The sequence below is a fragment of the Chinchilla lanigera genome, unplaced genomic scaffold (assembly GCF_000276665.1).
Source record: "Chinchilla lanigera isolate Chin_1 unplaced genomic scaffold, ChiLan1.0 scaffold00074, whole genome shotgun sequence".
Classification (NCBI taxonomy): Eukaryota; Metazoa; Chordata; class Mammalia; order Rodentia; family Chinchillidae; genus Chinchilla; species Chinchilla lanigera.
In genome coordinates this window covers 5,622,787-5,641,641 of record NW_004955475.1, presented here as the reverse complement: position 1 = coordinate 5,641,641, position 18,855 = coordinate 5,622,787, and the positions used below count along the sequence as shown (strand labels likewise).

General features: G+C 39.2%; 1 protein-coding gene and 1 pseudogene across 3 annotated transcripts in view; one reads left to right on the top strand and one right to left on the bottom strand.

Moving 5' to 3' along the window:
* Heph (hephaestin) overlaps nt 1-16,465 on the bottom strand; it is a 79,058-nt gene extending 62,593 nt beyond the window's left edge. For 2 of the 3 annotated variants that reach the window (XM_005401575.2, XM_005401576.2), the window contains exons 1-3: nt 16,242-16,465; nt 8,294-8,473; nt 5,647-5,891 (exon numbers count right to left, since the gene is read on the bottom strand). In XM_005401575.2, coding sequence (XP_005401632.1) covers nt 5,647-5,891; nt 8,294-8,473; nt 16,242-16,270 — 454 coding nt within the window. In that variant the 5' untranslated portion in view covers nt 16,271-16,465. Of the gene's footprint in view, nt 1-5,646; nt 5,892-7,682; nt 7,701-8,293; nt 8,474-16,241 lie in introns of those variants that run through there. The other variant, XM_013502890.1, reaches the window with a different exon arrangement.
* On the top strand, nt 4-2,678 carry LOC102017656 (annotated as a pseudogene).
* Nucleotides 16,466-18,855: the final 2,390 nt, after the last annotated feature.

Sequence of the window (18,855 nt, the reverse complement as noted above, 5' to 3'; positions counted from 1 at the left end):
GGCTCAGTTGATGGACTGGCCAGAGCTTCCGTAGCAAACTCAGATGCCCCGCCCCCCGACAGGTTCCCAGACACCGCCCTTCAAGACAAAGGGGAAACTGTCCACCATCCGTAAAATTTTCAAGCCTTGGAAATGGAGGAAAAATAAGATCAGTGACAAATTTAGAGAAACCTCAGCAATGTTAGAGAGGAAGCTATCCACCAAAGTAGACAGCAGCCAATAAGAAGGGGCGTGAATAATATTCCATTATATAAAAAGATAAACTCGAGGCTTTTTTTTTTTCTGGTACTGGGAATCGAACTCACGACCTCGCACTTGGCAGGCAGGCGCTGTGACGCTGAGCTAAATCCTCAGCCCTTCTCAAGGCTTTTATAGGTAAATGGTCACAACTAGAGACCATACTCATAAGTGAAATAAATCAGACCCACATGTGTAAACAACGTATTGTCTCACAAGTGTAAAAACCTGAGTGAATAAAATTAGGAGGTATGATAGACATTGTGAAATGAGAGGAAACTGCCCAAAAGTAAAGAGCAACTGGGATGAGGGAAAAGAGAAAAGAAAGAAGGGGGAAATCATGTTTACATGTATATACAGGGTAGCTAACATAGTTGTAGTAGTGACTTCTATCGCTTTATTGAAAGGAACAGTTAATGATTAATTATTTGATCAATCTTGCATGTCTGTATTTGTTTTCCTGAGTCACCACTTTGAAGATAACAGTATGTAATACAGCAACCATTGTTAATTTCTTATCACCTTGTCTGAATTTCAGTATTGTTTGTGTTGTTCTTGTGTTATTTTGTAACTGTATGTGTGTTTGTTAATATGTTTTCGTTCTTTTATTTTTTAAAATAAGAAAAGAAGAGGCGTGATTAAGGAATTGCCTGATCAAGATGGAGATGTAACAATTGACCTTGAAACATCAAATGGGCACATGATACCCATCAGAGAGGAATCTACCAGAGAGGAGAATGTAGGGAAGGCTGAAGAAGGTAATGGCTCTGTATCTGAGAAAACACCAACTTGACGGAAAAGACAAAAGATAAGAAAAGCATCTCCTACTCCCTCCAGCTCCTCCTAAGCCTAAACCCAAAAAATCACTTGTGCCTCCAAAGGGGACGCAGCTGGGCCCAGCCATAAGGGTGATGAAGTGCCTCCTATTAAAACAAATGCCAAGGCTCTCAGCAAGCAGGTCCCAGTCCCTCCAGCCAAGCCAACAAGCCAAAACACGACCCAAGAGGCTGCTGGTTTTTATTCCAAAAAACCAACGGGCTCCAAAACATCAGCTTCACCATCTACTTCATGCACCTCTTCACATCCCAAAGCTTCAAAAGAGACAGTTGCTAGCAAATCAGGGACAGTGGGGACCACAAAGGGCAAGAAGAAACTTGGCAAGTAGCCAACAACTTCTTGCCTGTCCTCAGACACTGTGGCCATCCGGGCATTTGATCTCAAAGGAGAGCCTTTGGAGGCCAGAGTGGAGAGACTCCAGCCTGGGCAGACTGTCCGAGGGGCTGAGGAGAAGAACACAGACAAAACAAAGCCCGCTGTCCCTCCACCTCCCTTGGCTGTGCTACCTTCCTGCCCCCCACCCATCCTCTATTCCTTGAGGATCAGTGCATTATGGCCCCAGACACTCCCATGGCCCTGGTCAGCAACGGAACTGACCTGCCTGTCTCTGCCTTAGATGCAAGTCAGCTCCTTTGGACTGAAGAGCCAACCAACAGAACCACTCTCCACTCAAGCATTGGCTTAAGTGTTAGCAGAGAACGTGCTAAATGTTTTCCAACCAAAGATGAGCTGGAGAAGGCTGCCTCTCAGCTGCTGAGCCCAGGGCTGATGGGAGAATCTTCAGAGTCCTTCAGTATCCCAGAAGACTAAGGCACCAGGGAGTACCACGCCAGCGACTCTAACTCAGATGGGCCCATCTTGTACACAGATGAAGATGAGGAAGAAGATGACAAGGATGAAAGTGCAGAGAGTGCTTTGGCAAGTCAGATAAGATGAAGGGATACTCTCGCTATTTAACTTGGCGGCAGACCATCTAAGAAAGAGTTACAAGACAAAAATATCTTGCAGCAAACATCTGAAGAAGAGAGGCAGGAAATCCGAGAAGAAATTGGAACCAAGCTGGTCAGGAGAGTCAGCCAAAGGCCCACAGCTGAAGAACTGAAGCAAAGAAATATCCTAAAACAAAAGAAAGGGAAGAGGAGGAGGAGGAGAAGGAGGAGGAGGAGAGGGAGGGGGAGGGGGAGGAGGAGAAGGAGAAAGAAGGACAAGGAGAAGGAGAAGAAAAGAAGCAAAAAGGGGCTAGGGATTTAGCTCAGCGGCAAAGCGCTTGCCTGGCAAGCGCAAGGTCGTGAGTTCGGTTCCCGGTACCGGAGAAAAACCAAAAAAAAAAAAAAAAAAGAAGCAAAAATGGAATTTAAGCATAGATTTAACCGGAAGCTCTGCACCCCACAGTAGCAGAGTTGTAATCGCGAAGGATCCTGTGGTTTATCAAGTATGTCGAAGTCACCAGTTCTCCTGACAATGACTGCCAGGCAGACAAGCCTTGGGCCAAGTTGACACCTGCAGACAAGGCAGCAATAAGGAAAGAACTAAATGAATTTAAAAGCACAGAAATGGAAGTACATGAAGAGAGTGGAGAGTTTACAAGGTTTCATTGTCCATAAAGGAGTGCGGGATTATTTGCAAGCACAGATGATCACCTTTAGGGGAAAGAAGCCCTGCTTCCCAAAAAGCTGATACAGCACCGAGACAAGGGTGTGCAACTCGGTTTAACTTGTGATGAAGAAAGTGTGTGACTTGGCTTTCTTACAAAGTACTCATCTCTACAGCCCAGAGGGGGCCAATGAGTGAAGTATGCAGTAACCCTCTTGCTGAGAATGTGTATTGATGGTAAGGAAGACTGTGGTTACATCAGCTATTCTTCATAAAGAGTTTAATCAAAGATGAACAGAAGGCAATCACTGGCTCCCTACTACTGGAAAGCCAAAAGATTTAGTTCATGTGGGTTAAAGAAAAATTACTAGGTGCTGGAAAGGGTGGGAGTTAAAAATCAGAAAGATATATTTCATTATGTTAGTGAAGAAAGGAGAAAATTGAAGCATAAATGTATTTTTGAAGTACGCATTTGGTAGCTGAGAACATATTAAGGGGTTTGGGAATCTTAATCACCCAACATGGTTTTCTTAAAGACTGAATTTTACACAAATATTCTTGTTTTACCATTATGTTGGTACAATAAAGTACCTTTATTTTATGCTGTGCCAGTGAATCCAGTGGCCAGAAACAAATCTGAATATTTTCATGCATCTTTTTCTTAAATGCAAGAGACTTCTACTGACTTTCACCAAGCACACTTATCCAAATTTTGTTATTTGCTTAAAGTAGCACAGCCATACATACTTGACATTTTTTATACTGCTTTCCTAGTGTGTCCATTTTCCACAAAGATAATAGGACTGGGTGAAAAGACAGATGCAATGTGACCCTATAAAACTGTCATAAACTTTAGGAATAGATCTTTCTATTTTTCTTTTCCCTGTCTTGATTATCTCCAAAGTCAAGAAACCATACTTAATCTAAAGGAGATAATATTGACAATTATGACACCCTTTTAAGAATGCAAAGCTAAAATTTAGGCAAGGTACAAGCATGTACTGCCTGCTGTTAGTTCTGAGGGGGAATGCAAAGGACCAGCTATTTTTCAGAACTGCATTTTAAAAAGGTTGAATTGCTGCTATTAAAATAAAAGTACATGCATCAGAAAATATACATCCTAAGGCTTAAAAGAACAGAAAAAACCTCTGTTAAATTGTGTGTGGGAGAAAGCTCATTTTTTTATATTGTCTGCAGATCACATCCATAAATACAGTATTTGCTTTCATTGCCAGAGATCAGTAGATGAAAATCGCAGAGTTTCCCTATGAGCCTACAAGCAGTACTGTTTACAACGAGAAACCCTCTATTATTGTATTGCCCATTCTCATGGACTGAATCCCAAGCTCAGTCTGATGCCTGCTTTCCCATATATCTGACTGTGTGTAAATACCACCTTGCATTTAATTGTTCTTGTCAGTTATTTTGGTGGCCCTTTTCATTAAAAATACATAACAAAATTTTTTTTTAAATCTCTTACTTGGCTGGAGTTTTAATATTATGAGTACATTCAAAATTATTCTATTTTTGAAAGATATATATAGTGCATTCATGTTAAGTATATTCACCCTGCTGCACCATGGCACAGCAAAAATTTTTCTTGCTGTCTAACTGTAACACTGTACCTGCTGGCCAGAGTCTCCTCAACCCCCTTTACCCCTACTCTCCAGTCTCTGGTAACCATTGTTCTACTCTCAACTTCTATAAGATCAATTTTTCTTCAGTACTGGGGATTGAACCCATGGGTGCTCTACCACTGAGCTATATCCTATGTCATTTTTATTTTTATTTTGAAACAAGGTCTTGTGAAGTTGCTCGGGCTAGGTGACGAACTTGTGATCTTTCTGCCCCACCCTCCCCAGTGTAGGGATTGTAAGGGTGTACTCCGATAAGATCAATGCTTTTTAGATTTCATATGAATAAAATCAAGTGATGTTTGTCTTTCTGCATATGGATTATTTCACTAACGTAATGTCCTCTAGGTTGGTCCGTGTTGTCACAAGACAAGATTTCCTCCTTTTTAAGGATGAATAGTATTCCATTATGTACATATATATCACAATTTTTTAAGTGCTGAGGATGGACCCCAGGACCTCACACATGCTGTGCAAGTGTTCTACCCGTGATTTACACCCTCAGCCCTACAGCATATTTTTTTCCATCTGTTGATAGATATTTAGGTTGATTTCATATCCTAGCTATTACGAAGAGTGCTGCAGTAAACATGAAATACAGGTGTCTCCTCAACATGCTGATTAAATTTCATTTGGATAGATATCTAGAAGTGTGACTGCTGGATAATAGAGTAGTTTTATTTTTCCTCTTTCTTTTTTTTTTATTTTTTTTCTGGTACCAGGAATTGAACTCACAACCTTGCGCTTGCCAGGCAGGCGCTGTGCCGCTGAGCTAAATCCCCAGCCCCAAGTAGTTTTATTTTTATTTTTATGAACTTCTATACTTTTACATAATGGCTGTCTTAATTTACATGCCTATCAACTGTATACAGGAGTTCTGTTTTCTTTGCATTCTGACCACAAGCTAGGATCTTCTCACTTCACTCCACATTCCTCTCACTCACTTCAAGTACTATAGGTCACAGAAGAATAAACTGCATCCCTTCTTATGGAAAAAGTTGGATCTTTTGGAAAACATTACAATAATACATTTACAGCACAGTTCTCCTTTCAAAGCATATTCAAATAACTATCATTCCAGTAGCTCCTGTGATAAAAAACAAAAGGTTGTATTTTCCTGTTCTTGGTAAGGAATCTGAAGCCCAAAGAAGAGCAGTGACTTGCCCAAGTGACTCAGTGTATGAATAGCAAAACTGATACCCATGTTTTCTCTGAGCAAAGTCTTTGCAACTTCAGACTGATAAATAAGAAAAGACTACCCTTGCTCCCAGCTCTTCTTTCGCAGATGACAGTAAAGGAAAATTGATACTTGGGACTGAGAGAAAGAAAATGTGCGTGGGCTTACCTTCTGAGTCCTTTTCATAGAAAACACCATGTGGGTGGATAGTATACGGGCGAGAGGCAAAATTCTTCAGATGGATAAGGATGACATCCCCCACCTCAGCCTGTAGCACTGGCCCCAAGAACCCCAACCATGGAGGCTGAGCCACTTCATCCATGTAAGTGTCATCTTTGTATTCCTTATAGATTGTCTTCTTATAGCTGCTCCCTATTCTGTTCTTTTCAGTCTTTAGAAATCTGGAAGCCATTCTGGGAAAGAAGAAAATAGTTACAATTTTTCCACCATCTTCAAATCACTGGAAGTCTCTTTTCCACAGAAGGATGACAAAAGCAGTTCCATCAGCTGGGTGTGGTGGTTCACACCTGTAATCCCAAGCACTCTGGGAGGCTGAGGCAGGAGGATGAAAAGTTCAAATATCCGGACTAGGCAATTTAGTGAGATCCGGTCTCAGAAAAAGGGGAGTGCAGCACATTGAGAACCAAAAAATGTTTCCATGCTCAGGGCAAAACAAAAGGAAATTACATTATACTTGCAAAAACACAAAAGCTGTAAGTTTAGATAGTAAGTAGTAAGTTGAAGCCCTTGAAATTGCCTATATTTGATGATTTCTTCACTTTTGAAAAGACAATTTCACATGATTCAACATGATTTAATCCAATATATAGCAATAGGGATGCAATCAATTCTGTAGTGATTCTTTTTAAATAATTAGATCTCCACTGATGTGCTCTTGGCATCACCCTGCTATATATGGAGGGCCTTAAAGCATAGTGGCTCTGACCACAAGGTCTGGAGCCAGGCCTCTTGGAATGAATGCCAACTTTACTACTTCCCACTTTGTGGGATATTGAGAAGGTTACTTAACTTTGTTGTGCCCAGTTTTTCCACTCTTAAAATGGAGATAATCACAGTATCTAACTCACACATTTGTTCTTGGTGATTAACAGAATTAAAATTGAGGTCTGAGGGTGTTATAACTCAGTGATAGAGTGCATGCTTAACATGCATGAGGTCCTGGGTTTGATTCCCAGCACAAGAAGATAAAAAGTAAACTAAACGTTAAAATATTTAAAGAACTTAGACCAGTACCGGGCACATTTCAAAAACTCAAAAAATGCTCCTACTTCAAAGTATTAGGGATGGGGGATAACAAAATCATTCCCTCAAGGATAAGTTTAATAGAAAGACTCTCTGACTCCAAAACTAGGTTGGTAGTTTATGTTAAAAAGACAGAGTTTGTGCTAGGCATAGCTCTTGTAAGGAAAGCCTGAAGTCCTGAGCTTAATCCCCAGCATTCAAAAAAGAAAGCAGAGCTGTTAATCCTACTATAATTCTTCCTAGAGCACTCGGATATGCAGGAGTTTTAGAGCCAGAAAGTCCTATATTAAAATTGTCTCTGAGGGAAAAACTTCATTATTTTCCATCACTAAGTAATACTATTTTTTGAAATACTGCAATGTGTCAACTTTTGCTTTGGGCAGATAAAATGGTTCATGGTCATAAAATATTTTTAATATATTCATTCATATTTTTAACCAATATATGTGGAGCCCCAGCAGGTTTCTAAAATCAAGTAAGTTTATTGCAGTCAGGCAAGGTGGTTCACTCCTGCAATCTCAGTAGTATGAGAGGCTGAGGCAGAGGGATTGCAAGCTCAGCTTGGGTAATTTAGTGACTATGAGACCCTAACTCAAAATAAAGGGCTGGGGATATAGGTCAGTGAGAAGGCCTGTGTTTAATTCCCAGCACCAAAAGACAGAGAAAGAAGGGGAGGGCGGGGAGGGAGGAAGGAAGAGGATGGGAGGGTAGCAGGCAGGAAGAAAGAAAGAAAGAAAGAAAGGAAGAAAGAAAGAAAGAAAGAAAGAAAGAAAGAAAGAAAGAAAGAAAGAAAGAAAGAAAAAAAAAGAAAGGAAGAGTCATACTTCATAGAGTTTTTGTCAGAATTAAGACAAAGTTTGTAAATGCCTAGTACAGCATCTGTCACAGAGTGTTATATTAGTCATAGCTATTAGTATCATTTCTTTGCTTCTAAGGCTTACCTTATTTCTTTTTATATTTTTACATTTTCTCATACGTATCTAAAATCAGGATAGTTTCACCAAACTGTGGAAGCAATAATTTCATTACACATTTACAAACACTGTATATATTTACTTTGTGTATCTTTTTGTTAGTACATGTTTGGAGTACATAACGTTTACATTCCTCATGTGGAGTTGGTACACATACATAACACAGCTTAATTCCATTTTTCATCCCCTATCCCTCCTTGTCCTCCTCCTCCCTCTGTCTCTTAATCCCCTTCCCATTTGAAAAACACTTTCTTCCTGCTTCCTATTTTCTATCTTTTATTTTGCTTGTAATTTATATTTTAAAATAATCTAAATGACTGTTAGAATTAAGGAAACAAAATTATCCTTAGGACTCCAGAAATGCTCAGGCAGTGTGGAAAAGCAAACTCTAGATGGGGTGCTGGCTGACTCAACTAGCTCTCTCCCCAGGGACGCTGCTCACATGTACAGCCCAGAAAGAGCAGAAGCTGGGTGCTACCACACCTTTGGAAAGTGCCTTCAAAAGGCTACATCCTGACCTCAGGGATGCCCCCTTCCAACTCCAGGTATAAAACCACAAAAAATTTTTAAAAACCTACTTGTCACTGTCCAGAGGCTGGTTTGTGATAATGTTTCTTCCCTTGGGAGCATAGTTCCACTGCACGTCCCGAATGCCCAGGTAGTAGACTCGAGTGGCCCCATTAATCAATAGTGGCCAGAAGGATTGCATGAACAGTAGACTCCAGAGAAGGTGGCCTGGCTCCATGGCCCACATTACTCTGGGAAACAGACAAATGAAAGCTGTTGACATGAAAGAGAAAGAACAAACGGGCTTTGCATGTGTCTGGAAAACCAAAGAGGCGAGGGCCAGATGGAGTGGCTTAAAAAGCAAAATAAAACCAGCCCAGTTCGTCAACCTTACCTGATTACTTTCAGTTCAACAAGTGTTCAATGATTTCTACACATCACACTTCAGAGGACAAAGTTAAAATTCATCTATACTGATAATCTTGTATCACTTCCTTTAGAAGAGAGATTTCAGTCCTATTTCTTCAGTATGAAAGAAGGAAGAATTGTACTCGGTCCCAAGAATCAGGAATTAGGCACCAGAGGTCTGATTAGGCCACACTGACTCATTTGGTACCTAAATCAAGTAATGATTTCTTCCGTTGCCTGTTTTCCCATAAGCAAAAGAAGATTCATTGCTACTCACTTCTTATCATCTATAAATTGTGTGTATAAACAAATAAGAATTCATCAAAAGACATTTACTGGAATATTCAAAAACCAAAAATGGAAACTGCCAAAATACTCATGCACATTAACATGGATGAATGAGTTGCATTTTATTCCTACAATGGATTTCTACATGGCAATAATAATGAACAAGCTACAATCACACACAACCATTCTGACAATTCCCACAAATGTAATGTTGAAAAAAGAAGCTGGGCACAAAAAGCACACATACTGTATGACTTCATTTATGCAAAGGAAAAAAACCAGAAAGGTGACATATGCTATTAGAAGTAAGAAAAGAGGCTGGGGATTATGGCTCATTGTACAGCATTTGCAAAGCATACATGAAGCCCTAGGTCTCATCCCAGGCATCAAAAAAATTTAAAGGAGGAAAAGGATGCCAAGAGAAAAAGGAGTAGAAACCATAGTGCTTCTCCTTGAGGTAGGTATCAGTGAAGACAAGAAAAGCTTCTAATGTTCTTGCCTCTTGATATATATGTCAGTTATATGGGTGGGTCTCATTTGTAAAAATATACTGAGATATCAGTTTAAAGTCAGTGCACTTTTTGCATGCATATTATACTTCAAAAATATTAAAATCGCTGGACATGGTGACGAACGCCTGTGATCCCAGCACTTGGGAGGCTGAGGCAGAAGGACTGTTGTGAGTTTGAGACCAGCCTGGGCTACAAAGTGAGCTCAAGGCCAGCCTGAACTCCATAGCAAGATCATGTCTCAAAAAAAAAATATTAAAAGTGAAACAAAAATAAATGAGAGCATGTGAGGGAAATATACCAGATTTCCCAGAAGAAATGCTTTCTGTTGGTTCCTAAGACTAGGTGCAAATCCATTTTGCAGGTCCAATCCTGAATCAGAATCAGACACAAACTTCTACCTTCTCCTTTCAGCAATATAAGCCAGGAAGTTAGAGTCCTTGGGGTAAGATTAAGCAGTCAGTTGTGTCATACATTGCTAGTCAAATACAGAAACACAAAGAACGCATAAATACACATATACACACATTTGCATACATAGGCACATGCATACATTTACAATCACATGTAGAACCCACTATCACAAAGTCGCCATCATCATCATCATAATCAGTACTTACAGTTTGTCCATGGTACACCTAAGTATTTTGCATAGATTACATCAGTTAATTCTCACAAACCCCCAATTAAGTAGATATCATTATCCTCATATTACAGTAGAGGAATGAACAGAAGTGTAAAGTAATTTGCTCAAGGCATCTAGCTAACAATCGGTAAAGATTTGATCCCAGGAAGTATGACTGTAACACCTATGATCTTAATCATGTGCTACCTTCCACAAATATATACTTTCACACTCACATGTATATGCACAGAGAACATGCATATGACCATAACTCTAGCTATATCTAGGAAAAACATACACTCTAAAGCATGCAATTGTGTGTGATTATTATTACTTTAGAATCATGCATACATCTACACATAGACAATGATAATAATGATAAAGATGACTACCACTCATTGAGAGATTAGTAAATACAAAACACCATATTCATTCTTTTGTATAAATTATTTCACCAAATCTTAGCCAAAAATACATGAAATAAGGATGATTAATCAAAAATAGAAATTTAATCCCCAGCAACACAAACAAAAAAGATATACACAAAACTAGATGTGGTGGTGAACACCTATCATTCCAGTATTTCAGGAGGCTGAGGCAGAAGACCACAAGTTCAAGTCCTGCCTATGCAAATTAGTGACATACCATCTCAGAATAAAATGAGGTTGAACATACAGCTCAGTGATAGAATGTCACTGAGTTTGATACCCAGTACTATACACACACACAGACACACACACACACACACTTGCACAGACTCACATATGGATAGGAAAGTTTCACATATTTACCTTGACTTAAAAAAGAAACCTATAGACTTCCTTACAAATTCTCAGGCTTTTTCAAATGTGGCAATAAATTTCTAGTCTCTAAAATACATTTGGCAGAAATCCTTTTATTTAAGCGTTGACCTGTTTGGGAGTTCTTTCCAAAGTTTGGCTCTCCCAGTGATAAGTTATGTAGCCTTGGGTATTAATGTACAACTATGAAACTGTTTTCTTCCCTGTAATGTGATTGCAATAATATCAGCTTTGAAGAAATAAATCAAAAAATATATATCGAAGGATCCCTGTAATATCAGTGTTAGGAAAATAGTAGGCAGTCATTGCTGCTTTCCCTCCTCGGCATTCTCCCACTTAACTACAATTTCTTTCTGCTTGCTTGTTTATTTACAGTATTAGGTACTGAATCCAAGACCTTTGCACTGAGCTATATCCCCAGCCCTTTTTTGTTTTTTGGTTGAAAATAGGATTTCACTAAAACATTAAATTACCCAGGCTGGATTCAAACTTGTGAACTTCTTGCCTCAGCTTTGCAGAGTGCTAGGATTACAAGCTTGTGTTACCATATCCAGCTAGTTTGCCATACTATGCACATTTCTACACCAAGGGTTAATTTAAATCCCAATTCCTCCAGAAAAGCACCGCTAGCTTCTCTGTATCACTTAGTGCTGTTCTCTATAGCATCCAAATGAATTAAATCAGACTTTGTATTATTGTTATTTTCTGAGTTGCCTGGTGAACTATTTTTATTTCCCAAATTGTACTATAACCTCATTGACAGTGGCTGTCATGTCATAGAAATCTCTGTATATCTACTATCCAACATGGTGACAGCCCAGTAGGTGGAATCTAATAACTATTGCTAAAGTGACACAAAGAAGCATAAACAGACAGTCTTGGTGGTGCAGTCCTGTAATTGCAACACTCTGGAAGGGCTGGGCAAAAGGATAGCAAATTTGAACCCAGCCTGGGCAACTTAGCAACTTAGCAAGACCCTGTCTCAATAAATAAATAAACAAATAAATAAATAAATAAAAATTTTAAAATAAACAAATAAATTTTAGAAATGGTCTACGGATATAGTTCAGTGTGAAGACCCTGGGTTCACACACACAAAACAGAGGCATAAGCCTGTATCATTCCACCGGTTAGCTCTAGTTCAAGTTCTACCCCTGGTTCAGAGTGACTTTATTGTACAAAAAGATCACATCTCTTTTATCCACTTCTTGGCTGATGTGCATTTTGGTTGCTTCTAAGATTTAGCTTCTAAGATTTAGCTAAATTGTGCTTCTATAAACATGAGTGCACATATATCACTGAGGTATGATGTTTTTAATTCTTCCAGGAAGATACCCAGATAAGAAATCACTGGGCCAAATGGGACCTCTAAATACAATGGGATACTATTCAGCTATAAAGAAGGATAGACTGGAGACTTTTATAGGTAAATAGATGCAACTTGAGACTATACTCATAAGAGAAATAAATCAGACCCACATGTGTAAACATTGTATTATCTCCCCGGTGTGAGAAACTGAAAGAATAAATAAGGTCCAAAATGTACAACAGGTACTGTGAAATAGGAGAAATTATTCAAAAGGAAAAAGGAGCTAGGATGGGGTAAAGGGGAAAGGAATGAAGGGAAATGGAAAAAATACAAATAGTTATACTACTAGTTACTCTTAGTTCATTGAAAAGAAAAGTTTGTGCTAATATCATTTTGAAAATTGTTATGTCCATATCTTATCATCTGAGAAACTGCTTTAAAGATGACAATATTCACTGTATCAACTATTGTTATTCTCCTATTATTTTGTTATGCAATTTTGATTTAGTTCTTTTCCATAAAATAAAAAAGTGACTTTAGGCAAGTTTACTCACCTTAATAAGCCTCAGTTTTCTATATATTAAAATAAGGAAAGATATAGAGCTGGACTATATGGGTTTTACCTTTCAGGAGGAATGGAAGTATTATAATATAATGAAATACACAAACATGTAAGTATGAAAAATGAAGTGTATAAAGAGTTCTTAAAGAATCATTACAAAATTAATTTAAAAATTAAAAAGAAATGCAACAATGCCAGTACACACATTCACTGAGGAAACACTGGTACACTCACATGTACCTACATGGAGTGCTATATAGGGTCACACAAATGGCCATTCCTTGGAAACCTTCACAGGAAAAGAGTGTTCTTTGCTCAATGTAATTCTGAGTACAACATGGACCTCCTTCAAGTTTCCTTCTTGGGGAAGTATCAGCAAAGCAGTTGTGCCTTGAACTTATTTACCTAAAGAGAAAACTGTCCCAGGTAAGACCTCCACAATGGAGAAGCACATGGTGAATTTGAAAATGTTCACAGGAGAGACTAACGCAGATCTTCAGTATACAGTACAATGAATAGGCATTCCAAGGTGATGAGTGGTCTAAAGGGGTTAGACAACAGACCCTTGGGAAAAAATGCTACCTAACATTCCCCTAGCATTTTAAAATCTTATAATGTGATTTTCACATCTGCCATCTTATTTAATTCTCAAAGTATGGGAGATAAGGATTGCTTTCAACATTTTGCAACCGGTTTCAGAATCACACTACCTAAATGAATCCTGGCTCCCCTCTTCCTCACCATGAGACTTAGAAAATTGTTTCATTTCTCCAGCCATGAAATCTTCATCTTTAATACTCTTAGTTGCCTCGTAGAGCTGTTGTGAGGATTTAATGAATTAAAATCTGTAAGTGCATAAAGCTAAGACCTGTAGGCACAGCTTGCATTTGTAATCCTAGCTACTCAGGAGGCTGAGACAGGAGGATTTCAGCTTGTGGCCACCCTGGGGAACTGACAGATCCTGTCTCAAAATTTAAAAAAAAAAAAAAAAAGTAAACAGCTGAGGATGTAGCTCAGTATGAAATACCTATGTTCAATCTCCCACACCACAAAAAATGCTTAAGTATTCATTGCTATTGTTATTACAAATGAAAAAATCAATTTATAAATGAAAACTGCTACAATGAAAGCTTTACCTTTAAAAAAATGTTTTAATTCTAAGAATAGAACCCAGGCCTTTATGCCTACTAGCCAAGCATATTACCACTGAGATATACCTTAGTCTAAAACTTTACCATTCTATGGATAGGAACATGTACCCTCTGAAGTTCTGATGTACAGAAACAGCCTAAGCATGAAAGCATATGGGCACGGATATTAAAAATACACTGACATTTCAGGCTGACATTATTCTCTCCTTGGAAGCACCATAGTGTATCTAAAGAACCAGAACTTCTGAGTAAGATAAACTTAGGTTTGAGTACTGTTTTAAATTGTGTTTAAATGAGATAATCTTATATCACATCTGGGACTTACTCGGCACTTGATAAATACTAGTTTTTCTTCCTTCTAATTACTGACCTTCTTTCCTCCACAAGTGTTTGTCATTGCTACTGCTATGGTTCTTGTTGTTTAATTTAGTCTTATCATACACTTTAAGAGCAGAATAGAGGGAGAGCCCATTAGAATCCTTTAGAAATACTTGGATAGTTCATGGTACTTGGAAAAAGTTCAGGCACCATGAAAAAGCAGGTTCCAGTTCTGGATTCATATTTATTCATTATCATTTCACTTCCTGAGCTTACACCTTCTCATTGCTTAAATGGGGATGATCTCTGCCTTGGGCCCTTCATTAATTTGATATGAAGATCAAGTGAGATGAAAGATCTGGGGCTGGGGATATAGCTCAGCGGCAAAAGTGCCTGCCTCGCAAGCACAAGGTCGTGAGTTCGGTTCCCGGTACCGGAGAAAAACCAAAAAAAAAAAAAAAAAAGATCTGAATCCTTGTATAAATGTTTCATTTGAGCAAGGACATTTTTCTCTCTGTTGAGCCCACAGAAAAAAAGCCAGAATGATGAGAAACAAGGAAAGCAGAAAGTGCAAAATGAAATAGGGAAGGTGAGCAAGTATTTGGGAAAAAGTAAAAAGGAAGTACTTTTTTAAAAGTAAAAGGGGTCAGTTGTGGAAGTACATGGCTGTAATTCCAGCATTCAGGGAGACTGAGACAGCAGGATTGATTACAAGTTCAAGCCCACGCTAGGTAACTTATCAGCTTAGCAACACCCTGTCTCATAATAAGAATTTTAAAAAAGAGCCAGGGTTACAGCTCACAGTACAGTCCCTACATTCAATCCATAGTACTACAACATAATAAAATAAAATAAGATAAGATGGAAGGCAGAAAGAAGAGGCATTCAACAGAAGGAAATGCTCAAGATAATTTCTTGCCTACTTGTAATGAGAATCAAGAAATTGCTATTGTATAGAACCCTTGTTTCAGCCTGGGGAGAAGGTTGGCCACCATTAAATCAAGCTCCCCTCTCTTTACCTTACTTTCCTATCATCTCAATGTTACCTGAGCCTGGTCATCATCATCCATGACAATTTGCATCAGTGTTTTCCCTAGAATTTGCAAACTGTTCCCATAATGTGATAATGCTCTGTTTTCTCCCTCCACCTCCGTTTCTAAATTAGTACGGACTGTGCTAAACAGGCTCATCCCACATAAAGATCACTCAATTAAAAATGAATTCTAAACTATCCCTGGGGTCCCTGTCCCCAACCTCTCAGCAACCTTCCAAACCCACCCACCATTAAGATTCACCTTGTAGTTCTCTGCTTTCTTAACTCCTTATTCTTTCTTCACCCTGTGATACAGAATATACTGACTTTAAAGACTTTACTTAAACCCGATATCTTACCTTTAATAGCTATATGACCTTTGAAATTATTTTCAGCTATCTGAGTCAAAAACGTGGAAGATATTTATTTCGCAGGATTGTTTTCAGGCCCAAACAAAAAATGGATATTTAACCCCCACACCAAAAAAACCTTTGGACACCATAGTTTTATGATCTATACGAAAGTGAGACCCATGTTCATTGAAAGATGCCTATTATTTAGATACTAAAAGTGAAAAGATAATTCAGATTTTAGCTTAGTTCAACTATCATTTTTTGGCTTATTCTGTCTCCATCTGATCTCAAAATATGAAAGCAAGCATGATTTTAAAGGGTTTGAGCCCCCTTATTTATGTAGTCTTCAGGTTCATCACCACAATAAGCTTTCCCAATCCGGGAGACAGAAAATGAGCCAGTTCTTTCCACAGGACAATGAACTGGTATCTGTGACTCCCGGATTGTTCCAGAAACAGACAAGCCAGTGTGGTCCAGGCCATTTTTGCCAAGAGGAACAAAAGGGGCCTATTGTTTTCTATAACTTTCCTGGGCACCCAGCCAAACTTCCTCCAACTTCTCAGCCACTAACTTTGCCAGCAGCTTCCATAAACCCAGATGAATAAGAGTTTTTGCATAGGAAGGCAGGTGAGATCATTCAGAAAGTGAGGAAAGAAAGCTTACCTTGGTAGAGAAAATATTTCCATATTCATGCCAGCAGCCAACTGATGCTGAACTGCAGACTCTAGCCTGAGCCTGCCAGTCCTATTCAATCAGTATCCTGGCTTACAGGCCTTTCTCAAAAATTAAGTCCTGGGCTTCAGTTTGTAGCAGGGAGGGGGGAAGTAGGGGTTTGGGGGTGGGAGATGGCCTGGAGTGAGTGAAGGGGGAGGGGATAATGCTAGGTGCCCTCTTTTCCAGAAACTAAACTACTGGAATGTCTTTTTCCGGCGGGTTTGGTACAAAACCCGGGCTGGTTCTTTGACCATATCCGGGTGTTTTCCAAATCCTGGTTAGGATCTCAAGAGGAATTACAAGAGGGTGGGCTGCACTTCCGTTATGGCTGCTTTCTGAGCTGACAGGAGAATGCACAGTCAGTGTGGCTAGTCAAAACTTGCAGGCAAAGTCTTATGTCCCCATTTAAGAAATAGGCTAGGCTGGGCATGTAGCTCAGTGGTAGAACACTTGCCTACCTTGTATGAGGCCTGAGTTCAATTCCCAGTACTGAAAAAAAACAAAAAAAGGAAAAAAAAAGCAAAAAAGAAATGGGCCCTTTACAAGGGTTACAGGATATAGAAAGTATTAACTTTTTCTCTTCTTTTTCAAAAGCACAATTGTCAGCACTGTCTGATTTTCTGAGGTGAAGGCTGCTTAGAAATAGATAAAAATAAAACAATAGCAAAACAAACAGCTCTCTTTCTTTATGCCTGGCCCTATGTTAACTATTTCAAATGTATCCTTTCATTTACCTCTCAAAATTATACTGTGATATAGGTAGTCTAGGTCTTTATATTATGCAATGGAGAAAAACTAGATTCTAAGGAGGAAAGTGACTTGCTCAAGGACACACATTTAGGGAACAAAAGAAGAGTAAATTGTTCTGGGTCTGTACAGTCTCTTTGTGAGGACACTACTTTATTGCTGTTCAGGGGAGAAACAGATATTTCTTTGGAAGTGGGAGAAGGGATTTAATTATTGATCGTCTGTCAGATTTTTTTTAACATACATCACTCTGCCTCTGTCATTTCTAACAGATCCTAGAACAAAACCCCAGGGCTGTATTAACAACATTTTCCATCAGATGAAATCACATGTAGCTAGAAGATGGTCTGAATATACAAAGGTAAGTAGCAGCCTGAAAACTAAGACTCAGAAATATTATAAATAATTTTTAAAAAACAACACAGGCTCTAAAAATTTAGGGTGAAACTGAAGCCTGGATTTGTTTAAAGCCAAAGGCATTCATGTTGTTGCTGGATAAGAAATAGAGGTAGATTTTGGGGAGATGGGAATGAACTCTGGGAATGGGGAAAGATGAGAGGGCCAAGAGGAGAAGAAGTAAAATTGTTAGGTTGTGATATTTAGAATGTATTATTATATATCACAAACACACACCCAGAAAAAAAATGAAAAAGTAGTGAAAACTCACTGACCTGAGTTACGTGATCTAGGCCGCAGCTGCACTCTGACTGACAGTAATCAGCTACTGTATGTGCTTTGGCCCAGTCCCTTTTCATTTCTGGGCCTCCTTCCACTTATAAAATGAAGGCTTTCAATTTGATATGGACCCTCACAGCTCCGTGAAGTTATATATCTAGGACTCTATGAAAAAGGCACATTCTAGATATTAAGAGTGGAAGATAAAGAAGTGACAAAGATGTGAAATAATAAGGAAAGAGTAGGTGGGGAACAGCTCTTGGCGATAAAGCTGAATACCTCACGCCTCTTTGGAAAAGACATCACACCTACCAAATCCAGGTATAGGAAGGGGACAGGTATAATGGCAGTTCTACTGCCTGGTATTCTTACTTTGTGATGAAGAGATCTTGGTTAGGAGCAGGTGCTGTTCTTCAGGCAGTCAAGGCACATTTTCCTTTCCTGGAATTAAAGCATTTGGAACAGGTCAAGGAAGAGGACTTTCAGAAGACTGAGCTGGTGGAGCAAAGTCTGGGTCATAAACCAATACAGGTTCTTAAAAGTGATCAGACACTGAGGAACTGTCTCACTGACTGAAGCCCAGGCTGAGCAAAGTGGAAGCACAGGAAAGGGAAGGGAGGAGCTACGAGCCTCAGCTCTCTCAAAAATGCTCAGTGGTCAAAGGAAGGTGGATCAGGCCACGGCAGCACCTAGGATTATCTGCCTGGTACAGACGTGGACTTTGAAGCTAGAGGGGGAAGGTGGGGAACAAACCCATTAACTTGAGATCCAAGTCCAGGCGTTTATGATAGGGAGGGGAAGGGATAAGGCCTCTGCTGTGACTCATGAAAGACAACAAGGAATAGCTCATTATAGAAGCTCTTGAGTCAACACAGCGAAGACTACAAGAGGCCAGCTAGGCCAGATCTCCAGGCTTGTATTATTTATTCACAGTTTTCACTGGAAGATACATTGTGCCCACTTCCCCTGCAAATCCTTGGTGCATTTCTTGCACCTTCTCTCAGGGGGCACTTGAAAAATATTTTTAGTGGATACCTATAGGACAGGAGTTAGCAAACATTTTCTGTAAAGGATCACTTTCTAAATATTTTATTTTGTAGAATATACTGTTTCTATATATGATAGCTATTCAAATCTAAAA